The 27944-nt window shown below is 47.4% G+C and overlaps 1 protein-coding gene across 1 annotated transcript; it reads right to left on the bottom strand.

Annotated features, from left to right (window-relative positions):
- Positions 1-85: 85 nt before the first annotated feature.
- LOC114603231 (SPARC-related modular calcium-binding protein 1-like) lies at positions 86-22157 on the bottom strand. The gene is made up of 11 exons (XM_028742078.2): positions 21920-22157; positions 19666-19778; positions 16781-16880; positions 14238-14288; positions 12796-12852; positions 11016-11093; positions 9780-9972; positions 8041-8123; positions 7031-7130; positions 4820-5073; positions 86-608 (listed from the first exon to the last, which is right to left on the bottom strand). The coding sequence occupies exons 1-10, from the start codon at positions 22140-22142 to the stop codon at positions 4833-4835; spliced, it is 1239 nt and encodes a 412-aa protein (XP_028597911.2). The 5' UTR covers positions 22143-22157; the 3' UTR covers positions 86-608; positions 4820-4832.
- Positions 22158-27944: the final 5787 nt, after the last annotated feature.

Genomic DNA, 27944 nt, shown 5'->3' with positions numbered 1-27944 from the left:
GATAAGTACAATTTTTCAATATTCAAGTAGTGCCCCCGATATTAATTCCACGTAAAGGAACCCAGAAATATGAAAGAAACCGCCCTTGTATATCCATAATTTATTGACGCAAATAAACAGACTACAATTCGTTTTAAAACCCAGCTGATTTTTTTACACAACTGAAAAGGAGCGCAGCCTTTTGAAACACCCTCTAACAAACATGGAAGTCCCCTTACATTCACTTTTTCTCTCTCTCTTAAAAATTACGTTGCAAAAATAAAGCAAAGATTATTATTACTTATTTTTTATACATATATAAAAAAATCTACTAAAGTAGATGGTTTCTGCAGGTCTGTTGTTATCTACGTTTCTTTTTTTAAAAAGCAAAAAAATAAAATAAAAAGGAAAACACAGAAAATGGACTGACAGCCACGTTTTTCCCACCCCTTTCCACGTTTATCTCCACTTCCCGGAACCATCGTCAACCTTCTGGGCAGAAAGTCCAGTCCGTCTCTTTAAAGTGCAAAGAATCTGCAACCAGAGGCGGGAATGCAGTGCTCAGAGAATGAGAGAGCGCCCCCTGGGCTTCTGGAGGGGGAAAGCGCCATTCTTTGTCAGGGGGAAGTCTATGGAGAGAGAAAGAGGGAGAGAAATTAAGTTCGGCGGAGGCTCACAACCCACCACCAGCCTGGTCACCTGCGGCGACTAAGAATCACATCTAGGCGAGTAGAAAGAGAGATTTTGCACACGTGGCTTTTTATTTCAGGATGCAAATGATCAACATAGGTAAGCTTTTTGAAGATTAGCAGTGCATAGTCCTGTGAGTTCGGCTGGGATGAGATTCAGCAAAGGTGAGCTTCACGGGAGAGCCGGGGTCACATATCTCCAGGGCCGGATTTAGATTTGATGAGGTCCTAAGCTACTGAAGGAACGCGGGTGGCGCTGTGCGTTAAACCACAGAGCCTAGGACTTCCCGATATGAAGGTCGGCGGTTCAAATCCCCGCAATGGGGTGAGCTCCCGTTGCTCGGTCCCAGCTCCTGCCAACCTAGCAGTTCGAAAGCACGTCAAAGTGCAAGTAGATAAATAGGTACCGCTCCGGCGGATCCCTGTCCAGTCGTGGCCAACTCTGGGGATGCAGCACTCATCTCGCTTCATTGGCCGAGGGAGCCGGCGTACAGCTTCCGGGTCATGTGGCCAGCATGACTAAACCACTTCTGGCGAACCAGAGCAGCGCACGGAAATGCCGTTTACCTTCCCGCCGGAGCGGTACCTATTTATCTACTTGCACTTTTTGGGGTGCTTTTGAACTGCTAGGTTGGCAGGAGCAGGGACCGAGCAACGAGAGCTCACCCCGTCACGGGGATTCGAACCGCCAACCTTCTGATCGGCAAGCCCTAGGCTCTGTGGTTTAACCCACAGCGCTACCCACATCCCTAATGTGAACATACCCTGTGCTTAATCTGTTATAAAATAGCAGCTGAGTCTTTTGCAGAGGAGGCCATGGGATGCGTACCCTGCCTTCAGAAACTGACTCATCCTTAATTTCACATCCCCACCCTAGAAAGATAACCTGAATGCGAACGGAAAGTTTTTCAGACTGTAATTCTTTGCTCCTGCAGGTAGTTTCCGGGAGCTTGTGCTAGAGGCAATGAATTAAATTGGGGAAGAGGAAAAACCAACCTGAAAGGCAGGGAGAAGCTCTGGGAGAATTAAGCAAGTGAAGAAAGGCAAAATTAAAATTTTGTCACTTATACATATCTGGTGGACCTGTAAAAAAATCAAAAGCTTCTGGGATATAGTATATGATGAACTTCAAAACTTTAAAGCCCTAAATGGCCTCGGTCCAGTATGCCTGAAGGAGCGTCTCCACCCCTATCGTTCAGCCCGGACACTGAGGTCCAGCGCCGAGGGCCTTCTGGTGGTTCCCTCATTGCGAGAAGTGAGGGTACAGGGAACCAGGCAGAGAGGGCCTTCTCGGTAGTGGCACCCGCCCTGTGGAATGCCCTCCCACCAGATGTCAAAGAGAACAACTACCAGACTTTTGAAGGCAGCCCTGTTTAGGGAAGTTTTTAATGTTTGATGTATTACAGTATTTTAATATTTTTTTGGAAGCCGCCCAGAGTGCCTGGGGAAGCCCAGCCAGATGGGCGGGGTATAAATAATAAATAATAATAATAATAATAATTATTATTATTATTAATTATACTGAATTGGCCAGATAAACAGAGACAATTAGGGACAACCCAGACAAGGATTTTAAAAAGAATGGGGAAAATGCAGAGAATACTTTACCAAACACTGCCCTAAAATATACACCTGGACTTGTTTCGATTAATTTCTGCAGGAGACTTTGCGGTTTTTTAAGTCAGAATTAGGAAAAACTGTAATAATCACATATAAAAAAACAGTATGCAAGAAGTAAATAAGGAGGCCATTTACAGGATAAAGTCTTTTTATATTATGTTTTCTTTGTGTAAGGGGATAGTAGTTTAATTTTGATAATTAAATTGGCAACGGCGGTGGGTTTGTTTGTACGAATGAGTTGTTGTGGACTGTCTTGTAAATAAATTATTTAAAATAAAATTCCATCACTTGCATTGTGTGAACAGGGGGGGGGAAAGAAACCCAAAGCATTTTAGACTTTAATTAGGGTTTCGAATCTCCCACACGCAGTTGCAAGGAACAAGAAATCAATTTGCCCTGTTTTGGGAGGTGCGTAAAGCGTTTCAAGTTAACCTAATCAAACCCCCCCCCCCAACTTTCTGCTCTGAGAAGAGTTGAGGCTGTAAGCATTTTGCAGGCAACTGTGTTCCGCGCAGCTAATCCACGCTTAATCCGCCAGAAGGTATTGCACAGAGTCCCCCTTTGTCTGCGATGGAAGCTGGTAGAGGGAGAGGCAGGAGCTGGATTTAAGTTATATGAGTGGGGTGGGTGGGGAAGGGTGGTTGGGGGGCGGTGGTGAGGCTTTGAGAGAGGAACAGTTTGTTCCAAGCCCTGGCAAATCTCAGAGGCTGGCAAGGCTGCTGCTGGTGCTGCTGCTTTAGAGGCCAGAGGCCAAGGAGATGGGCAAGGAATAATAATAATAATAATAATAATAATAATAATAATAATAATAATAATAATTTATTATTTATACCCCGCCCATCTGGCTGGGTTTCCCCAGCCACGCTAGGCGGCTTCCAACAAAATATTAAAATACAATAATCTATTAAACGTTAAAAGCTTCCCTAAACAGGGCTGCCTTCAGATGTCTTCTAAAAGTTTGGTACAGTGGTACCTCGGGTTAAGTACTTAATTCGTTCCAGAGGTCTGTTCTTAATCTGAAACTGTTCTTAACCTGAAGCACCACTTTAGCTAATGGGGCCTCCTGCTGCAGCTGCGCCACCGGAGCACGATTTCTGTTCTTATCCTGAAGCAAAGTTCTTAACCTGAAGCACTATTTCTGGGTTAGCGGAGTCTGTAACCTGAAGTGTATGTAACTTGAGGTACCACTGTAGTTATTTTTCTCTTTTACATCTGAAGGGAGGGCGTTCCGCAGGGCAGGTGCCACCACCGAGAAGGCCCTCTGCCTGGTTCCCTGCAACTTGGCTTCTCGCAGTGAGGGAACTGTCAGAAGGCCCTCGGAGCTGGACCTCAGTGAACGATGGGGGTGGAGACGGTGCTTTAGATATACTGGACCGAGGCCGTTTAGGGCTTTAAAGGTCAGCCCCAACACTTTGAATTGTGCTCAGAAACATACTGGGAGCCAGTGTAGGTCTTTCAAGACCGGTGTTATGTGGTCTCGGCAGCCGCTCCCAGTCACCAGTCTAGTTGCCGCATTCTGGATTAGTGGTAGTTTCTGGGTCACCTTCAAAGGTAGCCCCACATAGAGCCTTGATCTTTAAAGCCCTAAACGCCTACTGCCCTGTATACCTGAAGGAGCGTCTCCACCCCATCATTTAGGCTGGACGCTGTGCTGGACTTCTGGCAGTTCCCTCACTTCGAGAAGTGAGAGTACAGGGAACCAGGCAGAGGGCCTTCTCAGAAGTGGCACCAACCTGGTGGAACGCCCTCCCACCAGTTGTCTACGTACTGGGTGCCAGTGTAGGTCTTTCAAGACCGGTGTTGTATGGTCTCGGCAGCCACTCCCATACACCAGTCTAGCTGCCACATTCTGGATTAAGGAAAGCCAGGTGACCAATTTGGAGGCAGAAAAAAAGGGAGCTGGCTGAGCAAGCGAGAAGTTTCACAGGACTCAATTTAAATGCAATTTAAAATGCAGCCTCATTTTAAAAGGAGCCCATAGATCAAAACCGTAAGGGGAGAGAAACATAAGGGTCAGACTGAGTCCAAACCAAAGGCCAGGCGGAACAGCTCTGTCTTGCAGGCCCTGCGGAAAGATGTCAAGTCCCGCAGGGCCCTAGTCTCTTGTGACAGAGCGTTCCACCACGTCGGGGCCAGCGCTGAAAAGGCCCTGGCCGTAGTTGAGACCAGTCTAGCCACCTTGCGACCTGGGACCTCCAAAATGTTGTCATTTGTGGACCTTAAGGTCCTCTGCGGGGCATACCAGGAGAGGCGGTCCTGTAGGTACGAGCGGCCTAGGCCGCATAGGGCTTTAAAGGTCAAAACCAGCACCTTAAACCTGACCCTGCACTCCACCGGGAGCCAGTGCAGTTGGTAAAGCACTGGGTGAATGTGATCCCACGGCAAGGACCTCGTACGGAGCCTCGCTGCAGCATTCTGCACCCACTGGAGATAATAATAATAATAATAATAATAATAATAATAATAATAATAATAATAATAATATTGTGGAGTTACCAACAGGTGAGCGAGGGTCACAGGAGGATACGCACCACATGTGTCGGGCTAACTCAGCCCCAGGCAGCCTTTGAGCTCATGCAAGGAGATGAGCTTGTTCTCATCCAGGTCGCAGTAGTCCAGGAACTTGCGGACACAGCGCTTGGGCCGGGTGTTCCTCTTCATGTAGAGCTTGAGGGGCCGCAGCTCCCGCTCGCTGATGCTGTTGCTGAAGTCCTTGTCCAGGCGGACAAACTGCCAGCGCACCGCACGCTCCTCCAGGCTGGGCCCCGACAGGCTGTCCGAAAACCTGCGGGTGGGGAGCAGAGGGGGTCAGGAGAGCCTTGCTGGATCAGGGAAACCTAGTGTGGGGCGGCCCAGGACATTCCTTAAAAAGAGAAATGTCTTTGGTGCATTTCTTGAAAATGAGAAATGTCTTTTAAAGTATTGTTGCCTGCCAAGGGATGCGGGTGGCGCTGTGGGTTAAAGCACAGAGCCTATTACTTGCTGATCAGAAGGTCGGCGGTTCGAATCCCAATGGGTGAGCTCCCATTGCTCTGTCCCTGCTCCTGCCAACCTAGCAGTTCGAAAGCACATCAAAGTGCAAGTAGATGAATAGGTACCGCTCCGGCGGGAAGGTAAACGGCGTTTCCATGCGCTGCTCTGGTTCGCCAGAAGCGGCTTTGTCCTGCTGGCCACATGACCCGGAAGCTGTATGCCGGCTCCCTCACCAATAAAGCGAGATGAGCGGCGCAACCCCAGAGTCGGCCAATGACTGGACCTAATGGTCTGGGGGCCCTTTACCGTTATTGTTGCCTGCCACCCCAAACTCCAAGAGCGCAGGCTTGGAATCTAGCAAAAATTCTAGAATCATAGAGTTCTAGAGTTGGAAGGGACCCCAAGGATGCTCTAAACCAGGGGTCAGCGAACTTTTTCAGCAGGGGGCCGGACCACTGTCCTTCAGACCTTGTGGGGGCCCGGACTATATTTTATTTTGGGGGGAATGAATGAATTCCTACGCCCCACAAATAACCCAGAGATGCATTTTAAATAAAAGGACACATTCTACTCACGTAAAAACACGCTGATTCCTGGACTGTCCACGGGCCGAATTGAGAAGGCGATTGGGCCGGATCTGGCCCCCGTGCCTTAGTTTGCCTACCCATGATCGAGAGGTCCTGGGCTGCCCAGGCGACAGGACCCCCCTCCCAGTCTCGCTGATGTGGTCCCAAGGAAAGCAGAGCAAGACATTTGGCACCAGCTGGGATGCAGGAATTGCCGGAAGGAGTCATACAAGGCACCATCCAACTGTCTTAGGGACTCCGCTCTGGATTTTTATTTGTATTCTTCCCCCCTTTTGTATTTTTTTGTTTGTTTTTATTTTGACAAAGTAATGTTGTTGTTGTTTATGTTGGTATTTCAGTTTAGTCGTTTAGTCGTGCCCGACTCTTCGTGACCCCATGGACCAGAGCCCATGGACAAAGTAATAATCATACAGAAATAAGAATAAAAATGTGCGCCCCACCACAGAGACCATTCCATTGTAACTACCTAACCTCCCAGAATTGATTTCACCCCCCGAGGCTTACTCCATTGTTTCTCAAGACAGAGCAGATGGCAACAACGAATGGTGGTTCTTAGGTGGCAACTATGGTTTTCCCAGTAGAGATGTATGGAAGTGAGAGCTGGACCATGAAGAAGGCTGATAACCGAAGAATTGATGCTTTTGAATTATGATGCTGGAGGAGACTCTTGAGAGTCCCATAGACTGCAAGAAGATCAAACCTATCCATTCTTAGGGAAATCAGCCCTGAGTGCTCACTGGAAGGACAGATCCTGAAGCTGAGGCTCCAAGACTTTGGCCACCTCATGAGAAGGGAAGACTCCCTGGAGAAGACCCTGATGTTGGGAAAGATGGAGGGCACAAGGAGAAGGGGACGACAGAGGACGAGATGGTGGGACAGTGTTCTCAAAGCTACCAGAATGAGTCTGACCAAACTGCGGGAGGCAGTGGGAGACAGGAGTGCCTGGCGTGCTCTGGTCCAGGGGGTCACGAAGAGTCGGACACGACTAAACAACAACAACATGACCATTACCTCACAAGCAAACCTGTTTCTGGTTCAACGATGGAATCCTCCATTAGATTTCAACTCTTGCTTAAAACGTTTGGCAACAACTCTCTCCCCTGCGCCCCCTCAGAGAGAGAGAGAGAGAGAGAGAGAGAGAGAGAGAGAGAGAGAGAGAGAGAGAAAGAGTGCAGTATTTACCTTCGGTATGGAACGGGCATCATCCTTGACTGCAACATGTCCGAAGCCAAGGCTTTGATCAGATTGGAGAGGAACTCTACCTTCTTGGAGCCTGGACAACCTAGCAGGAAAGAAGAAAGGGAACAGTTTGCATCTCGAGACTCTCACGGGTCTGTGCCATAGCTGTCAACGTTTCCCATTTTTTAAGGGAAATTCCCTTATTCCGAATAGGATTCCTCGCAAGAAAAGGGAAAAGTTGACAGCTATGGTCTGTGCTCAGTGGCACCTGGTGAAAAAGTGTTTGAAAAGAAGCAGAGATTCAGGATTGCTGGCCCAGAAATGGAAGCAAGAAGAAATACAGCGGTACCTCGGGTTACATACGCTTCAGGTTACAGACTCCACTAACCCAGAAATATTACCTCGGGTTAAGAACTTTGCTTCAGGATGAGAACAGGAATCGTGCTCTGGCGGCATGGCAGCAGCAGGAGGCCCCATTAGCTAAAGTGGTGCTTCAGGTTAAGAACAGTTTCAGGTTAAGAACGGACCTCCGGAACGAATTAAGTACCTAACCCGAGGTACCACTGTACCGATGAAAGAAGAATGGCAGACAGAATTAACAGACTACGCAGAATTGGACAAAATGACAGGAAGGATTCGAAACCTGCGGGACCAGAGATTTACAGAAGATTGGAAGAAATATACGAATTATTTGAAGAGCAACTGTAGTCAACAAATTACGCTAGTCGGACTACAGTAAGTTTTGTAAGGAGAAATATATGAAACATTGCAAAGAAGATGAAGAAGAGAGATATTAGTTATGGTATTTAAATGTAACGGTGAAAGTAAGAAATGTAAATTAAGTGAAGAGATTTGGAAAATTTTCAGATGTGATTGATGGAAGTCAAGAAAACGTATAAGATATAAAAGCATGTTTAATAATTGTTGAAAATTATATGTTAAAAAACTAATAAAATATTTATTTTAAAAGAAGAAGAAGAAGAAGAAGCAGAGATTCAAAGCCATAATCTCACCTGGTAGCAGCCGATCCCGGAATAGGGAGCTCATTTCTGCATTCTTGGCCGCCGCATCTGCCTCGCAGTCCGGGGGGAAGTTCCTGCGAGAAAGAGAGACGCCGAGCGAATACTAACATCAACAAGAATGCTAGCAATGACGGCAATAAGATTTATTTTTTAAAAATCCCACTCTTCAGTCAGAAAAGGCAGCTGCCCCAAAACTCAGCGACTGTCCCTGTCCTCAAGCTTCCAATATGAGAGACGCAGCACAAAAGGAAAAGGGGCTGGGAAGGATGAGGAAAAAAGAAAGCTCAGGCACCGATTCCTACCAGGGCTGGGCGATCATCAGCTTTTCGACATCACAGGTGAGCGGGCAAGATGCAGAGGGAGGAACAAGCTATCGGCCCCTCGCCGATACAGCTTGTTTCTCCCTCCCCGTCGTATATATCGCTGGTGAAACCGCCATCGCTCCTGAGTCCACCCACTGGACGCTGCCAGCAAAGGGACTCAGGAGCGGCGGAGGTTTCACCAGCGATATATCGCTGAGTGAAACCGACATCGCAGTCTGCTGCTCATACCGCTCCTGGGCAAAACAGTGGTACTTTGGTTTAAGAACAGCTTAGCTTATGAACAACTTGGATTGAGAACGCTGCAAACCCGGAAGTGGGTGTTTTGGTTTGTGAACTTTGCCTTGGAAGCAGAACATGTTCTGCTTCCTGTTGAGTGTAAATTGAGACCCCCGCCGCTATGGGAAAGCACGCCTTGGTTTAAGAACGCTTTGGTTTCAGAACGGACTTCTGGAACGGTTTCCGTTTGCAATCCAAGATACCACTGTACAGTGGTACCTCAGGTTACATATACTTTAGGTTACATGTGCTTCAGGTTACAGACTAGGGTAACCCAGAAATAGTGCTTCAGGTTAAGAACTTTGCTTCAGGAGAAGAACAGAAATTGGGCTCCAGCAGGAGGCCCCATTAGCTAAAGTGGTGCTTCAGGTTAAGAACAGTTTCAGGTTAAGAATGGACCTCCCGAACGAATTAAGTACTTAACCCGAGGTACCACTGTATATTGATATATCGCCCAGGCCTAATTCCTACTTAACAGAAATATTGTGGGGAAGACAACTAACAAACAAAACAGGCTGAATGATCAATAAACAGGTCATCTAGAGGGCACTGCTACATCTGTGGTCAGCATAGAACACCCCCCCCAAAAAAACACACACCATGGGAGCTGTAGTTTGTCAAGGGTGCTGGGAATTGTAGCTCTGAGGTGTGTAATCTATAGTTCCCAGGATTCGCGTGGGAGGATGTGTTTTCAATGTACAGTGGTACTTCGGGTTACATACGCTTCAGGTTACAGACTCCTCTAACCCAGAAAAAGTGCTTCAGGTTAAGAACTTTGCTTCAGGATGAGAACAGAAACCGTGCTCCGGTGGCATGGCGGCAGCAGGAGGCCCCATTAGCTAAAGTGGTGCTTCAGGTTAAGAACAGTTTCAGGTTAAGAACGGACATCCGGAAAGAATTAAGTACGTAACCTGAGGTACCACTGTACATAGTCTTCATGGTGCTACTTTGTTGATGATGGGAGTCACCCACTTAGCAGCAAAGAAGGTCTTTTAATCCCACCCCCTGAAGTGCAGGAATCTTCTGCCCAAGGTGGGATTCGAACCCGCAACCCTGAGATTAAGAATCTCATGCTCCACCGACTGAACCAGGACTCCTCATTCCGGACTTCACAAGTCGGGCGACACTGACCTTGTTGAAGTTCCTGGAACAGGTCGGCCAGTGTCCACCCTCACGCACCAGCAATACCCTGTGGCCTGGTGGCACTGCACGGCCTTATAGGTGCCGTCCCCCTCACACTCCGGGATGAAGGTGCCCTCCTGTTGGTGCTGCCGGGCCTCATCAATAGCCTCTCGCCGCTCCTGCTCACATGAAGGCGGGTATTCTGCGGGGGTGAGTGGCGCAAGCAGCCACCAATCGGAAGAAAGAAGACAAGTTTAGCGTGTCGGCATCTAACCTCTGGAACTCCCTGCCAATTGAAATCAACATGCTCCTTCCCTGCACTCTTTTTGGCGTCAGTCCAAAACATTTCCCCCCCCCCCTCAAAATTTGGTAGTTATTTTTCTCTTTGACATCTGGTGGGAGGGCGTTCCACAGGGTGGGTGCCACCACCGAGAAGGCCCTCTGCCTGGTTCCCTGTAACTTCTCGCAGCTAGGGAACTGCTAGAAGGCCCTCAGAGCTGGACCACAGTGTCCAGCCTAAATGATGGGGTGGAGACGCTCCTTCAGGTATGCAGGGCAATAAGCGTTAGGGCCTTAAAAATCAAGGCTCTATGTGAGGCTACCTTTGGAGGTGACCCGGAAACTACAACTAATCCAGAATGCGGCAGCTAGACTGGTGACTGGGAGCGGCCGCTGAGACCACATAACACTGGTCTTGAAAGACCTACACTGGCTCCCAGTACGTTTCCGAGCACAATTGAAAGTGTTGGTGCTGACCTGTAAAGCCCTAAACGGCCTCGGCCCTGTATATATGAAGAAGCATCTCCACCCCCATCATTCTGCCCAGACACTGAGGTCCAGCGCCGAGGGCCTTCTGGCGGTTCCTTTGCTGCGAGAAGCCAAGTTATAGGGACCCAGACAGAGGGCCTTCTCGGTAGTGGCACCCGCCCTGTGGAACGCCCTCCCACCAGATGTCAAAGAGAACAACAACTACCAAACTTTTAGAAGACATCTGAAGGCAGCCCTGTTTAGGGAAGCTTTTAATGTTTAATAGGTTATTGTATTGTTAGTGTTTTGTTGGAAGCTGCCCAGAGTGGCTGGGGAAACCCAGCCAGATGGGAGGATTATAAATAATAATAAATAATAATAATAATATAAAAATTAATAATAATAATAATAATAATAATAATAATAATAATAATAATAAGGTTCAGCGAACTTCCCTCCTGAAATTTGACCCATTAAATCACAGCAACGGGTCCTCACCTGGAGCCTGTTTCACTGTGCGGCTGGGCTTGAAATCCGGAATGATGATGGGAATAAGGAACGGCAAGGAGGTGCCCTCTAGATGGGGGGAGACAGAAACACACACACACACACACACAAACAAACAAACACACATACAGAGGCACAGACGACAGGAGAGTAGATGTTATGGGGGGGGGGGAACCTCTCCCACACCACCCATCTGTTTCGACACCCTTCCCATACACTTCACATTGCTAACAAGTTTCCCAGAAAAAAACGAGACACCCAAAAAGGAGACAATGGCAGCCATTTTTGTTGCCGTGATCTCAGGCAATTTCGCGGCATTATTTCCCCCCAACAAAAACAGCTTTTGGGGGGGCTGTGACCTGAAACCCTCCAGCAGCACCTCAGCACAAGAGGCCTATCCCCCACTGCAATTTCTAACAATTGGCCTTCAGAAGCATTACTTGCCTCAATGCTTTTGCTCCCCTCCTACCGCAAGGTAAGGTAAAGGTAAAGGGACCCCTGACCATTAGGTCCAGTCGTGGCTGACTCTGGGGTTGCGGCGCTCATCTCGCTTTATTGGCCGAGGGAGCCGGTGTTCAGCTTCCGGGTCATGTGGCCAGCATGACTAAGCCGCTTCTGGCAAACCAGAGCAGCACATGGAAACACTGTTTACCTTCCCGCCGGAGCAGTACCTATTTATCTACTTGCACTTTGACGTGCTTTCGAACTGCTAGGTTGGCAGGAGCAGGGACTGAGCAACGGGAGCTCACCCCGTCGCGGAGATTCGAACCACCGACCTTCTGATCAGCAAGTCCTAGGCTCTGTGGTTTAACCCACAGTGCCACCCACCGCAAGGATAAGCCTCTAAATGCCATTTCTCTTTTTCTATCTAACTACCCAAACACAGGCGCTAACCTAATATTTTTACTGGTTGTTTTAAAAAGGCTCGTACAACCAATATTATATTTTTTAGGACTGCAATGTTGATGCGAAGGAATAAAAGGCGTTTGATCGAGTAGAAAGTTCTTCCCAATTAACAGAGGAACACTTTTAAAAAATGTTATTGCAAGTCCCTTATGAAGCCAACCAGGCGCCGTGGACTATAACTCCCATCAGCCCCACTCCATGGTCAGGGATAATGGGAGCTGTCATTCAAAACATCTGGAGGGGGCGCCACTATGGCTAGCCCTGGTTTATGCTTATTGTTTTCCTTCCAAGGTCACATCCAGACCTGACATTCATCAACTTTAACAGTCATGGCTTTATTTCTTGGAAGTGCAATTCACGGGGGGGGGGGGGGGACTACAGATCCCAGAATTCCCCGTTAATGCAGCAGGCAAGTGCTTTAAATGCCTGAGTTTTTGGTGTGCTTTTTTCTTGGTGTTTTCAATGTATGGCTTTTGTGTATATGAGGGAGAAGGAGCTCTTCCCCCATTTTGGGTTCTAACAATAACAGAATCTTAGAAATGGAAGGGACCCTAAGACCTACAGCCTTGACTTTATCATCAACACCCCTCTAACCAATTGAGCTATTCCACCACATCGTATCACAGGCCTTTCATATGTGGGGAACCTTTGACCCTACAAGGTTCACTACAACCCCCATCAGCCCCAGCAAACCTGGCCAATGGCCGGGGTGATGGGAATTGTAGTTCGTCAACACCTGGAGGGTCAAAGGACTCAACACATTTGCCATAGTGTTCAACCACTAGGCCACGCTGCTCACCACTGCAGCGGGGAAGTGGATTTTTGAGAGATGATGGGGCGGTTACACAAAAGGAGAGCCACTTACCTTCCTGCTTGTGGGGGAAGGGGCTTGGTTGGGTGGGCCGGGGCTTGGTGCCGTCTTCTGCGTTCAGGGAGGAAAAGAGTTCGAAGGCAACTATTACAGAGGTTTTAATGTCATCTACTCTGTCCAAAGAGCGGTGGAGTTCAGAGCTACAGGAGGGTCGGAGTCTGGGGTTATTATTAAGGTGATTACCGTATTTTTCACTCTATAAGACGCACCAGACCATAAGACGCACCTAGTTTTTGGAGGAGGAAAACAAGAAAAAATAATCTTCTGAATCCCAGAAGCCAGAACAGCAAGAGGGATCGCTGCGCAGTGAAAGCAGCAATCCCTCTTGCTGTTCTGGCTTCTGGGATAGCTGCGCAGCCTGTATTCGCTCCATAAGATGCACACACATTTCCCCTTACTTTTTGGGAGGGAAAAAGTGAGTCTTATATAGCAAAAAATACGGTACTTGGCAAAGGATTCATGCCTCGGGCGAGGCGGAAATCCAAAACATGCAGGGAGCTGAACCTGTTGGATTTCTGCCTGCCGAGGGGCAGTGGAATGCGACAACCGGGCTTGGTCCTCTTCTTAGTAATAGTGTCACTCCAGGGTCCATCTATATAACCCACCCCTCTCCCACGGCTGGGAGTGGAACCCAGGAGTCCGGGCTCCACCTCCTGCCCTTCTTGGGCCAGTGGGGGCAGAGAGCAACTGTAGTCACAGAAGTGGATGTGTAGTATCCACACCTGCCTGCAGAGGGATTACTCTTCCTTCCTTAAAGGTAAAGGGAAAGGGACCCCTGACCATTAGATCCAGTCATGGCCGACTCTGGGGTTGCGGCGCTCATCTCGCTTTATTGGCCGAGGGAGCCGGCGTATGGCTTCCAGGTCATGTGGCCAGCATGACTAAGCCGCTTCTGGCAAACCAGAGCAGCGCACGGAAACGCCGTTTACCTTCCCGCTGGAGTGGTACCTATTTATCTATTTGCACTGGTGTGCTTTCGAACTGCTAGGTTGGCAGGAGCAGGGACCGAGCAACGGGAGCTCACCCCATCGCGGGGATTCGAACCGCCGACCTTCTGATCTGCAAGTCCAAGGCTCTGTGGTTTAGACCACCGTGCCACCCGCGTCCTTAAGGGACCCTAAAACCTATGTTGGAGATTAGGGAGTAGGAAAATAGGAAACTGTCCTCTATTGAGTCAGATGATTGCCTACACTAACTGACAATAGCTCTCCAGGGTTAGGGGCAGGATTCTGTACCAGCCTTATCTGGAGATGTCAGGATTCAAACTCGGGACCTGAAGCAGACCTTCTACAGCCCTCCCCTCCCCGAGCCACAGTCCACCCCATAGCTCTGTAGGTCGGGATTTTAAAACATTATCCCCTTAGGTAGAAATTTTCCGGCCGAGGTGTGGGGTGTGCAATCGGGGGAGAGGATCGGGGAGAAGGGGGCAGCCTTACCTTTCCGAGATGAGTTGGGATCTGGCCACGATGTCCTCACCGTGTAGGACCCTAGAGAAAGAGGGGGACAGAAATAGGCAGGGTTTTAAAAAATTAAAAAATAAGTCATCAATAGGTCCTGTTTTGTGTTTCAGGTCCCCCCGGCTCTAATCTGGATTGTTAAATTGTGGGTGAACATATCAGACGACACAGTGATTCTTCAAACAGCTCTTGTTTATTCACAGGCCAGACCAGAACTGAGCTGAAGGGCTCAGTCAGTCTGCTTATATAGAGCTCCACTACAACGCAACAGTAACAACTTTCTGTAACTAGCCAATCACTGAACGCCACTTTCAATTCCTTATTTGCTTATGTGGACCTGAGTGAAAACTATCTACAGTATCCCCCTGATGGCCCAGGGTGAGAACTTCAGTACATAACATGGATCACCTACTGTTTTTGGGTGGCGGACGCTATTCTTTCAGCTTAAAACAGCTGCACAGAAACCGAGTGAGTGGGAATCTGTGCCAGGAAAAGCTTCCCCAGTTGGATTTCTGCGAGTTAAAAAAATGCACCACCTAGATCAGGGGTCAGCAATCTTTTCCAGCCATGGGCCGGTCCACCGTCCCTCAGACCATGTGGGGGCCCGGACTATATTTTGAAACAAACAAAAATGAACGAATTCCTGTGCCCCACAAATAACCCAGAGATGCATTTTAAATAAAAGCACACATTCTGCTCATGGAAAAACACACTGATTCCCAGACCGTCTACAGGCTGGATTTAGAAGGCGATTGGGCTGGATCGGGCCCACAGGCCTTAGGTTGCCTACCCCTGCCCTAGATGAACTGCAACTCCCAGATTCCTAGCTTTCATGAAAAAAAATCACACAAGTTTCTAGCACTTGTGGAAAGCGAGATACAGTATGAGGCAAAATATACAGGCACGAATCTTCTCACGTTTTTGTTAGCAACCAGCCAGCTCCCCATTTTCAGTGATTTATTTCCACTATGGACAAATCTATGCGGATGCCCATGTTTCCTACCTGACAAAGAAGGAGGGGGTTGTAGTGAGTAACAGATTGAGGCTGAATCCTGACAAGACAGAAGTATTGTTTTTAGGGGACAGGAGGTGGGCGGGTGTGGAGAACTCCCTGATCCTGAATGGGGTAACTGTGCCCTTGAAGGACCAGGTGCGCAGCCTGGGAGTCATTTTGGACTCACAGCTGTCCATGGAGGTGCAGGTCCATTCTGTGTCCAGGGCAGTTGTTTATCAGCTCCATCTGGTACGCAGGCTGAGACCATACCTGCCCGCAGACTGGCTTGCCAGAGTCGTGCATGCTCTGGTTATCTCCCGCTTGGACTACTGCAATGTGTTCTCCGTGGGGCTACCTTTGAAGGTGACCCGGAAACTGCAATTCATCCAGAATGCAGCAGCTAGACTGGTGACTGGGAGTGGACGCCGAGACCACATAACACCAGTCTTGAAAGACCTACATTGGCTCCCAGTACGTTTCCGAGCACAATTCAAAGTGTTGGTGCTGACCTTTAAAGCCCTAAACGGCCTCAAAGGTATACCTGAAGGAGCGTCTCCACCCCCATCATTCTGCCCGGACACTGAGATCCAGCGCCGAGGGCCTTCTGGCAGTTCCCTCATTGCGAGAGGTGAGGTTACGGGGGAACCAGGCAGAGGGCCTTCTCGGTAGTGACGCCTGCCCTGTGGAACGCCCTCCCACCAGATGTCAAGGAAATAAACAACTATGTGACTTTTAGAAGACATCTGAAGGCAGCCCTCTTTAGGGAAGTTTTTAATGTTTGATGTTTTATCGTGTTTTAATATTCTGTTGGGAGCTGCCCAGAGTGGCTGGGGAAACCCAGCCAGGTGGGCAGGGTATAAATAAATAAATTATTATTATTATTATTATTATTATTATTATTATTATTATTATTATTCCTGAAGCTGAGGCTCCAAGACTTTGGCCACCTCATGAGAAGAGAAGACTCCCTGGAAAAGACCTGATGTTGGGAAAGATGAAGGGCACAAGGAGAAGGGGATGACAGAGGACGAGATGGTTGGATAGTGTTCTCGAAGCTACCAGCATGAGTTTGACCAAACTGCGGGAGGCAGTGGAAGACAGGAGTGCCTGGCGTGCTCTGGTCCAGGGGGTCACGAAGAGTCGGACACAACTAAATGACTAAACAACAACAACAATTGTTATTATTATTAGTTGCGGTTCCCTCACTGCAAGGAGTGAGGTTACAGGGAACGAGGCCGAGGGCCTTTTCGGTGGTGGCGCCCGCCCTGTGGAATGCCCTCCCACCAGATGTCAAGAAAATAAACAATTATCTGACTTTTAGAAGACGTCTGAAGGCAGCCCTGTTTAGGGAAGCTTTTAATGTTTGACGGACTATAGTATTTTAATATTTTGTTGGAAGCCCCCCAGAGTGGCTGGGGAAACCCAGCCAGATGGGCAGGGTATAAATAAATTATTATTAATTATTATTATTATTATTATTATGGGTTGCAACCCAGGGTCTCCTGCACCCAGAAGTGGGGAATCATACCTGTACAGTTTGGTGTTTCGTTGAGGACTGACGTTCCACTGATCGGCTTCCCTTCCGGTGTGGAGCACCAGCAATAGCCAGTCTGTTTATGGCACTGAACCTAGGAGGAGAAGGAAGGGGTGAGTGTGTTTCCAGCAGGTAAAAAAAAGGTAAAGGACCCCTGGACGGTTAAGTCCAGTCAAAGGCGACTATGGGGTTGCAGTGCTCATCTCGCTTTCAGGCCAAGGGAGCTGGCGTTTGTCCGCAGACAGCTTTCCGGGTTGTGTGGCCAGCATGACTAAACAGCTTCTGGTGCAACGGGACACCATGACGAAAACCAGAGTGCATGGATACACCGTTTACCTTCCTGCCACAGCAGAACCTACAGACTTCCTGAAGCAGCTTTAAAAGTGCATTATTTATCTATTTGTTTATTCAATTTATATACTGCCCCTTATCCTCGGATCCCAGGGCGGTGTACAACATTAAAAATGTAATTTACATAGCATAATAATAATATTAAAAATAGAGATGGAGTCCATGCCAGGAGGACACATCTAGTATCATGCCACTTTCAACCGTCATGGCTTCCTCCCAGAGAATCCTGGGAACTGTAGTTTGTTAATGGTGCCGAGAGCTGTGAGGAGGCCCCTCCTCCCCTCAGAGAACTACAATTCCCAGAGTTCCCTAAGTACAGGGGCTGCATGCACACCACACATTGACCACACTACAATTCCACGCTAAACAGCCTTGGCTTCCCCCAAAGAATACTTTTGTAAGTTATGTGGCCTTCTTGCTCAGTTCAATATTTCCTTTATGTACTGTGGTATTTTATATATTGTAATTGTTAAGTTGTGGGTGAACATATCAGACGTCACAGCGATTCTTCAAAGAGCTCTTGTTTATTCCAAGGCCAGAACAGAACTGAACTGAGGGGTTCAGTCAGCCTGCTTATATAGAGCTCCAGTACAACGTTACTGTAGCAACTTTCTAAAACTATCCAATCACTGAACGTCACTTTCGATCCTTCATTTGCATAACTATCTACAGTATCCCCCTGCTGACCCAGGGTGAGAACTTCAGTACATAACAGTAATTTTGCTCTCTTTTTTACGGATTATGATTTAACTAACAATTTATTCGTAGACAGCAAAATTTCTGTTTAATTATTGTTTGCTGAATTGTAGAATCACATGTGAGGGGCGATTCCCGGGGGCCAGATAGAGTGCGCTGGGGGCCACATTTGGCCCCTACCCAGGCTTGAGATTCTCCACACCTGTTCAAAACATTTAAAGCTCATGGGGATAGTTGGGTTGCCATATTTCAAAAAGTAAAAACCAGGACACCTCGAAATTGTTGAGTTTTTTTTTTTAAAAAGGAAACCCCCAAAATTGTTGAGCGATTTATCAATTGACTTTCTAAGATCCAGGACAAAGCATCACATTTTGGAAATCCCCCTTGAACGTCATTTCTGCCCTAGGATATTCCACTTTTTTATTTCAGGAAATTTACACTTTTTATTTTTTATTGGTAGATATGATATGGAACAACTGATTGGTTCAAAATTGGGAAAGGAGTACGACAAGGCTGTATATTGTCTCCCTGCTTATTTAACTTATATGCAGAATTGATCATGCGAAAGGCTGGGCTGGATGAATCCCAAGCTGGAATTAAGATTGCCGGAAGAAATATCAACAACCTCAGATATGCAGATGACACAACCTTGATGGCAGAAAGTGAGGAGGAATTAAAGAACCTTTTAATGAGGGTGAAAGAGGAGAGCGCAAAATATGGTCTGAAGCTCAACATCAAAAAAAAAAATTTAAAAAAAAATGAAGATAATCATAGAATCATAGAGTTGGAATAGACCACAAGGGCCATCGAGTCCAACCCCCTGCCAAGCAGGAAACACCATCAGAGCACTCCTGACATATGGTTGTCAAGCCTCTGCTTAAAGACCTCCAAAGACGGCGACTCCACCACACTCCTTGGCAGCAAATTCCACTGTCGAACAGCTCTTACTGTCAGGAAGTTCTTCCTAATGTTTAGGTGGAATCTTCTTTCTTGTAGTTTGGATCCATTGCTCCGTGTCAGCTTCTCTGGAGCAGCAGAAAACAACCTTTCTCCCTCCTCTATGTGACATCCTTTTATATATTTGAACATGGCTATCATATCACCCCTTAACCTCCTCTTCTCTAGGCCTTAACCTCCTCTTCTCTAGGAAGAGGAGGTTAAGGCCACTGGGCCTATCACCTCCTGGCAAATAGAAGGGGAAGAAATGGAGGCAGTGAGAGATTTTACTTTCTTGGGCTCCACGATCACTGCAGATGGTGACAGCAGCCACGAAATTAAAAGACGCCTGCTTCTTGGGAGAAAAGCAATGACAAACCTAGACAGCATCTTAAAAAGCAGAGACATCACCTTGCCAACAAAGGTCCGTATAGTTAAAGCTATGGTTTTCCCAGTAGTGATGTATGGAGTTGAAAGCTGGACCATAAAGAAGGCTGATCGCCGAAGAATGGATGCTTTTGAATTCTGGTGCTGGAGGAGACTCTTGAGAGTCCCATGGACTGCAAGAAGATCAAACCGATCCATTCTGAAGGAAATCAGCCCTGAGTGCTCACTGAAAGGACAGATCCTGAAGCTGAGGCTCCAGTACTTTGGCCACCTCATGAGAAGAGAAGACTCCCTGGAAAAGACCCTGATGTTGGGAAAGATGGAGGGCACAAGGAGAAGGGGACGACAGAGGAGGAGATGGTGGGACAGTGTTCTCGAAGCTACCAGCATGAGTTTGACCAAACTGCGGGAGGCAGTGGAAAACAGGAGTGCCTGGCGTGCTCTGGTCCAGGGGGTCACGAAGAGTCGGACACGACTAAACAACTAAACAACAACAATAGAGGTCCTACCTGCAAGAAGGAGCCATCTTCATTGCATTCCGGGACGTAGGTTGCGTGAGACTGACGCCGGGACTGCGAGAGGGCGGTCGCTCGGTCCTCCTGGCACCGAGTGAGGTTGGTATCTGCACAGTGGGTGGGAGGAAAGACGCAGCATCAGAAATGAAGCCTGCTGGAGGCGTCAAGAGTACCTCAGAGCATGTACAGAGAGCCCTTCTCTCACCACGGCACTGGTTGGAATATCTAAATTAATGGTTCTTATTAGTCTGAGTAGCACTGAGTTAAAAACTAAAGAGGAATGTAAATGGGTAAAATTGATGGTAACTGCAGCCAGACAGGCTATAGCGAGTACCGTATTTTTCACTCTATAGGACGCACTTTCCCCCCTCAAAAAATGAAGGGGAAATGTGTGTGCATCCTACGGAGCGAATGCAGGCTCCTTGGCTTCAGCGATAGCAACACGAAGCCTCCAAAGTGCAGAGAGAGAGCTCCCCCCCCCCCGCGCTCCAGAGGCTTTGCGTTGCTTTCGCTGAAGCTGCCTGAAGCCCCCGGAGCACAGGGAACTCCTGCTGCGCTCCGGGGGCTTCAGGCAGTTATCCGCAAGCCTTCGAAGCGCAGCAGGAGTTCCCGCTGCACTCCGAAGGCTTGCGGATAGCCGCCTGAAGCCTGGAGAGCGAGAGGGGTCGGTGTACACCGATCCCTCTTGCTCTCCAGGCTTCGCTTCCCTGGAGAGGCGCTGCACAGTTTTCCCTCTCTGCGCAGCGCCCCTTCAGCGAAGCGGGAGGAGAAATGGAAGGGGCTCCGTTTCTCCTACTGCTTCGCTGAAGGGGCGCTGAGCAGAGAGGGGGAGAATTCCCCCGCCCCCCGTTCTCCCCCTCCTATGGTCTGGTGCGTCCTATAGTGCGAAAAATACAGAAACTGGAAAAATGCAGAAGAGCTAGGGGTGAACCAATGGAGGAAAAAACCGAATAATATTATAATTTTAGAATATCTAACTGTGAAGATACACAGAATAAAAGGGTTTGAGGTCAGTGAGAAAGAGGAGGATTGGTTTGAGAAGATTTTGAATTATTTGGGTAGGTTTGAACAATTTGGGGCAACTAAAATGTTAAAAGTTAAATAAACCTTGTGGATGGAGCATAGCTGTCAACTTACAGATTTGAAAATAAGGGACCAGCAGCAGCCTCGAAAATAAGGGATCAGCAGCCAAAATAAGGGATTTTCCCAGCACAGGTATGTTCAACTTCTGAGCCCCTCCGAGCCAAAGGCAGAAAGCCCAGCCAGCAGCCAAACGAAGCCTCAAGCGGTGGTTCCCACAGCGCAGCAACCCGGCAAAGGGGATGCAGCAAGGAAAACCACCGTCACCTCTCCGCTGGAAAGCGCTGAGCAAGGGCAGGTCCCCAGGTATTATAATTGAGATACAACATATTGAATACGGAGACATAATAACTGAAAGTTGCAACAAGGTTTGAAACAAGATAACAAATTGCTGAAATTGTTATTACAAAGAACGCAGATTTGGAAGGTGTGGGGAGGTCAAAAGAGGATTTACGGAAAGTGGAATGTTTATATATTTACAAATTCATTAAGGTTTTTTCCTTTTTTATGTTAAAAAAAAATCAAAAAATTGTTTCTTGTATCTGGTTCCTCCTGTACTATTTGGAATGTACAAAACTACGAAAAGAAACGCAATAAAAAATATTTTTTTTTAAAAAAAAAGGGGATGCAGCAAGGAAAACCACCGTCACCTCTCCGCTGGGAAGCGCTGAGCAAAGTCCCCAGGCAACGCGGCCGATTTGATGGGCACAAGGCATGCAAGCTCCACCCCCCCAGTCGTTCTTAGACTCCTTATTGGGTGAGCAATGCAGCTAAGCAACACAGTTGGGCCTCCCTCCTCCCTGGTCGGCAGGGAGGGAGGGAGAAGAGCTGCTTCCTTTGAAACCTGGGAAATTTAAGGGACATCATCAATAAGGGACAGCAGCGGGACACGGCGCTGGGGTAAGGGACTTTCCCACCAAATAAGGGACGGTTGACAGCTATGGGATGGAGGAGTATTAACGCATATAAAATTGTACATATGGTTGATTTGAATATGTTATTATTGATTATGTATACCCAATCTATCAGTCGCCTGGGGGGTTTCACTGTTTGTGTTTTGGTTGTTGGTAAAAATTAAAAAATTTAAACATAAAAAAAAATTGAAAAAGAGATTCCCTCTGTCCAGTCCCCCACCACTAGGCCACGCTGCCAAACCTTCTCTACCTACAGTTGGGTTCCCGGTGGGCTGCCCCACCGCAGCGGAAGCGAGGCAGGGCTTCGAGGGAACGCTCGCGGCATCGAGCTTTCTGGAAGGCGCACGGGGACTTGTAGAGCTTGCCGTCGGAGGCGCAAACCGGACGCCCGCGTTCGTGAGGACACTCCAGCGGGCATGCAGACTCCTCTGTGTCGCTCTCAGAGATAATGAACTGCAAAGGAGACAAGGCGGGCATCAAACAGGGCGCAGAACGACACCGATTATCTTGTTTTGTTTATCTATTTATTAAATTTATGCACAGCCCTTCATTCGAGGACCACAGGGCGGTTTGCGATACGTTGCAGGAATTTATGTCTAGGTTGGGGGGGTTGCCCCTCCAGCAGATATCATGCCCATGCAGCCCACTACCAAAATCAGCACAATCGCTTTTGTGACTTTTGTGATTTGTCCCCACAAAACACTTCATCGCAGTTTCTTCCTATCTATTCAAAGGGCCTTTGCTGGTCGATACCAAATGTAAGAATTCACTGATAAATGCATCTATGTTCTGGCTCACTGATGCATTTATCAGTGAATTCTTACATTTGGTATGGTGCAGCAAAGGCCATCTATGTACTTGCTCACTGTGCCAACCTAGCAGTGGCGTAGCGTGGCTTGTCAGCACCCGGGGCAAGGCAAGTAATTTGCACCCCCTAACCCGTGGATTTGCGCCCCCTAACCCGTGGATTTGCGCACCCTAGCCCCCAGATGTTGCGCCTGGTGCGGCCGCCCCCCCTGCACCCCCCACGCTATGCCACTGCAACCTAGCAGTTGAAAAGCACGTCAAAGTGCAAGTAGATAAATAGGTACCGCTCCAGCAGGAAGGTAAACGGCGTTTCCGTGCGCTGCTCTGGTTCGCCAGAAGCGGTTTAGTCATGCTGGCCACATGACCTGGAAGCTGTACGCTGGCTCCTTCAGCCAGTAAAGCGAGATGAGCGCCGCAACCCCAGAGTGGATCACAACTAGACCTAACGGTCAGGAGTCCCTTTACCTTTACTGGCTCACCGGGAAAACTTTAGAAATTCATATAGACATGTGAGCTCAGCTACTCAGCAGCCCCTCTGCCTGAGTGATAATCCCTGGCATCCTGATACCTGAGTGCCAGACAGGTAGCCATTCCAGAAATAGCAAACCCAGATTAAGAAAAACGGGTGTGATGAACTTGGCTGGGAAACAGGGAAATGTAAAGATCTCTTTTGTTACACTTGATGGGTGTTTGGTGGAGGGCAAGGGGAACCATGGGGCAGGGTCCAGGATGCTCAGATTACGGCCACCAGACCTCCCCTTTCATGATGTAACCGTGATGTATGAGTGATGTAGTTTTGGGGGTGTAACATTGGGATTAGCAGCTAATAAAAGTTTGGGGGCTCTCTTGTTCGGGGCTTCCATGTTGTTCCACCTGGTGGCAGGTGGGAGTCCTGTCGCGACAGCCTTCAGTAAAGACCAAGCCTACTGGCTGCTGTTTTGCTCTGGTATTCCTGACTGGTGTCCTTGTTTTTTGTCCAAGGGAGCCCTCAGATTTCTCCGTTAACAGTTATAAAAACATGCAAATGGACACCATAGCACCAAACAGCAATTCAGGACAGATTGCTCTATACGTAGTTAACAATGAAAACCGTTCCTGTTTATCAGTCACCGTGTCCAAGACAACAGACATTCTCATCATTATCACCCGAGATTTAATAGCCACTGTCTCAAGGCGAGTTACACATTAGCTGATTAAAGACAGTCAAAAGCACAAAACAATAACAAACGCATTTAAAACAAGACTGAAACCCTAACAAAGCGGTCAAGACCCATTTATCCAGCTCAGAGAGCCTGCCAGAACTTTTAATGTCTTGCAACTGTTTCCGGAAACTGGAGATAGTGAGAACCTGCCTATCTTGAGAGGGATCCTATTCCTCAGAAAAGATGTTGTTAAAGTTATTAGTAATAAGAATTTCATTTATGAATACAGTGGTACCTCGGGTTAAGTACTTAATTCGTTCTGGAGGTCCGTACTTAACCTGAAACTGTTCTTAACCTGAAGCACCACTTTAGCTAATGGGGCGTCTCGCTGCTGCTGCGCCGCCGGAGAACGATTTCTGTTCTCATCCTGAAGCAAAGTTCTTAACCTGAAGCACTATTTATGGGTTAGCGGAGTGTGTAACCTGAAGCGTATGTAACCTGAAGCGTATGTAACCTGAAGCGTATGTAGTCCGAGGTACCACTGTATAAAGCAATTGCATATATATTATTTGCAAGACATACCAGCAATTGCATATAAAAAGATTCAGACAAATGTAAGTCTTTAAGCAAAATGTTTCAGTTTCCGCCTTCTTCAGCTTCTTTGTCTGGTGTCTAGGGCTGCCATAGGTCTGGGATTTCAAAGGCGGAATTGACGTCCAGGGAGAATTTCCAAAAGGCTGTGCTCTGTCAGGTATCTTAGAAAAGTCAATTGAAAAATCGAACAACTCTGGGGTTGGTCTAAAAAAAGCTGAACAATTTCAGTGGTTTCCTAAAAGAAAAGCTCAATATTAAAAAGCAGAGACATCACCTTGCCAAAAAAGGTCCGTATAGTTCAACCTATGGTTTTCCCAGTAGTGATGTATGGAAGTGAGAGCTGGACCATAAAGAAGGCTGATCGCCGAAGAATTGATGCTTTTGAATTATGGTGCTGGAGGAGACTCTTGAGAGTCCCACGGACTGCAAGAAGATCAAACCGATCCATTCTGAATAAATCAGCCCTGAGTGCTCACTGGAAGGACAGATCCTGAAGCTGAGGCTCCAAGACTTTGGCCACCTCATGAGAAGAGAAGACTCCCTGGAAAAGACCCTGATGTAGGGAAAGATGGAGGGCACAAGGAGAAGGGGACGACAGAGGACGAGATGGTGGGACAGTGTTCTCGAAGCTACCAGCATGAGTCTGACCAAACTGCGGGAGGCAGTGGAAGACAGGAGTGTCTGGCGTGCTTTGGTCCAGGGGGTCACAAAGAGTCGGACAGAACTAAACAAGTAAACAACAACAATGTTGGGGTCATCCTAAAATAAAGCTCCACAACTTTCAGGGTGACCTGGTTTTTACTTTTTGAAATATGTCAACCCTACTGGTGTCAATCAAAAGGTGGCGGACGGAGGTGGCACCTATGGAACACTGAGGAACAAATATTCCGAAGCGTCTCACTGACTGTAGCTGAGTGATGTTGGATACAAAAATGGCCTGAGGGATAGCTCAGTTGGTAGAGCATGAGATTCTTAACCTCAGGGTCGTGGGTTCGAGCTACAACTTGAGAAAAATATTCCAGCATTGCAGGGGGTCGGACTAGATGATCCTTGTGGTCCCTTCCAACTTGAAAATTCTATGATTATGTATACACAAATCACAGCTGAATTAAAATTGGGGGTTATAATTGCAACTTTGTGTGTGTGTCAGTAGAAGTTTTTGTTGTTAACCTCCAAAGAGCTCAAGTAGGCTTACCTGTCACTCCCCTCCGTATTTTATATTCACAACAACCTTGTGAGTCAGGCTCAGAGATGGCGATTGGTCTACGGCCATTGATGAATGGAGATTCGAACCCAGGTTTCCCAAGTCCAACTCGCAACACCCCGTGAGCGCTTTAGATTCAAATTTTTGTTGCATCAATTAAGTGTTTTAAATTTGTTGTTAGCCACCCTGAGCCCGGTTTTCTGAACCGGGAAGGGCAGGGTATAAATAAAATCATTATTATTATTATTATTATTATTATTATTATTATTATTATTATTATTAAATTGTGCTGGGTTTGCCCATGTTCGCCTTTGGCAATGCCACAACTCCATTTGAGGTGGTCTCTGAGCATGTGCAGAGTGCCCTCCCCTCCCCACTAAGTGACCCCAGAGAGTCTCCTCCACACAGAAAGAATTAGGGGGCTTCTTCCAGATTAGAGGATGGTGGCTTGTGCTGAGAGAATCGGCCGTTACCTGACGCCCTCTAAATGCACTGGGGCTGCTGGCAGTTTTAGTCCGCAGCGCCTGGCCGGCGCCAGGTAATGGCGAAGACCACGCTAGAGATTAGGCGCTGGGGAGAGGGCTGTACCAAGCAACCTGCTACCTCCGTCGAGGGTCCAAGAAGGCATCTTTCGACTGTGGAAAGGGAGACCAGGCCGCCCACTTTTTCACTGTATCCCAACACTGAAGAAAGAACTGTGTGTTTTCCTAGCAGTTGGAGGATGGATGGCGGGCTAACAGATTGAGGTTGAATCCTGACAAGACAGAAGTACTGTTTTGGGGGGACAGGGGGTGGGTGGGTGTGGAGGACTCCCTGGTGCTGAATGGGGTAACTGTGCCCCTGAAAGACCAGGTGCACAGCCTGGGAATCATTCTGGACTCACAGCTGTCCATGGAGGCGCAGGTCAATTCTGTGTCCAGGGCAGCTGTTTACCAGCTCCATCTGGTACGCAGGCTGAGACCCTACCTGCCTGCAGACTGTCTCGCCAGCGTGGTGCATGCTCTAGTTATCTCCCGCTTGGACTACTGCAACGCACTCTACGTGGGGCTACCTTTGTTTTTTTTTTTAATAATAATTTTTATTGAATTTTACACAATTTTAAAAACACACAATCCACAACATAGACAGACAAACACAAACACAAACATGTATATTTTCATATCCTTAATTTCTTAACCCTTTTGCAGACTTCCCCTTCCCTCCCATTCTTGTATCCCAGTTCCCATATCTAAATCAGCAAGTTCTTATTGTTTTAGCTTATATACTTAACTTTCAAAATTATATATACTTAATTTTTACCTTATACATTTTATCCATCTAGTTGGTTTGGGCAGAATACCCCTCAATACCTTCTTTTCTAAGGTCGACCCAAGTTCCCTTCCAACGATTTCCCAATTTTTATAAAAATACCAAATTACAAAAAACCTTAAATTCTAATTATACACCCTTTACAATCCCTACTTTCCTCCCCCCGTTCCCGGTTTTGGTCCCCAAAAAATGTCCATTATCCTGTCGGTTCTCAGCCTGGATCCCTCACGTCCGAGGCTCTTAATTCTTTCTCAATCCCTCTCAGCCGGTTTTGTTGACAGTCCTTTATCTTGAACCTCATGTCTCGAAGGAGCTCTGTCCCAATAGGACCTGCATCTCTTCCAGCCAGATCTCCATACTCGAAAGTGGGGCCCGGGTGCTGTTTCATGTTTCTTTTAAGTCCAAAAGTCCCAAGTAATCCAAAGGCCCCATCTTTCGCCTTGTACAACTTTGTAATCCCATGGCCTTCCATTCTTCCCATAAAGAAATTTCTACAGTCCTCCGTTTCAATTTCAAAGCATGTTTCTGTCATCCAAAACTTGTCTTCCTTATAATCCATTTTCAAAGGCTTCTGATTATCCTCTTTCTCTGCAGATTTTTCAGCTCCTCCTTCTTCCTCCTTTAAAACAACACCTTTATTTTCTTGTTCAACTGCCAGAGTGTTTTGAGTCAGTTCCTTTGTGCCGCCAACAAATTTGTCTACTTTAAGGCTCAAGGCCACAACACCTGTTGTGAAGGCATTTTGCTGTTCTTGTAATCTTTCCACCAGACAAAACATTCTCTCTAGCTCTGCCTGTATTTTTCCATCTGCCGCCATTGTAATGTCTCTAATTCCCCTCTAGAGGGATTTAGTTACTTAGTATTTTTCCTCCAACAGTCAAGTTACTTTGTTTAATTTGTTTCCTCTTTGTTTCCAACAACTCAAAGCCAAATACGACCCGAATAACCAGCCAAAGTATCAATATACAGCTTTTTCTTATTTGACAGCTCGTTTGACAGCTGTCAAACTCTTAAGACTCCACGGCCAACTCTTTCACGGAACCCTCCCGGGTTTCGGGGGGAGGGGGTTTGCCAGTCAATTTCTCTTCCTTTCTTAAAGTAAGGGTTATTCTTAATTGTTTCCAAATCGTGGAATTGATAGCGTTCGTTTCACACAAAAGCAGAATTATCTTTCGACCTCAGTTATTTAACTCTTGCTTCCAAATATCTACATGAGTGGGGGGG

This window comes from Podarcis muralis, chromosome 7 (genome assembly GCF_964188315.1).
Source record: "Podarcis muralis chromosome 7, rPodMur119.hap1.1, whole genome shotgun sequence".
NCBI classification, from domain to species: domain Eukaryota; kingdom Metazoa; phylum Chordata; class Lepidosauria; order Squamata; family Lacertidae; genus Podarcis; species Podarcis muralis.
This window is presented reverse-complemented; position numbering and strand designations above follow the sequence as displayed.

Coding starts and splice junctions, on each gene's coding strand:
- LOC114603231 (XM_028742078.2), bottom strand. CDS start 22,142: ATGCCCGCCTTGTCTCCTTTGCAGTTCATTATCTCTGAGAGCGACACA. Junction 11,094..12,795: donor CTTCCCCCACAAGCAGGAAG/GTAAGTGGCTCT, acceptor CCCCCCATCTAG/AGGGCACCTCCTTGCCGTTC. Junction 8,124..9,779: donor GTTCCAGGAACTTCAACAAG/GTCAGTGTCGCC, acceptor TCTTTCTCGCAG/GAACTTCCCCCCGGACTGCG.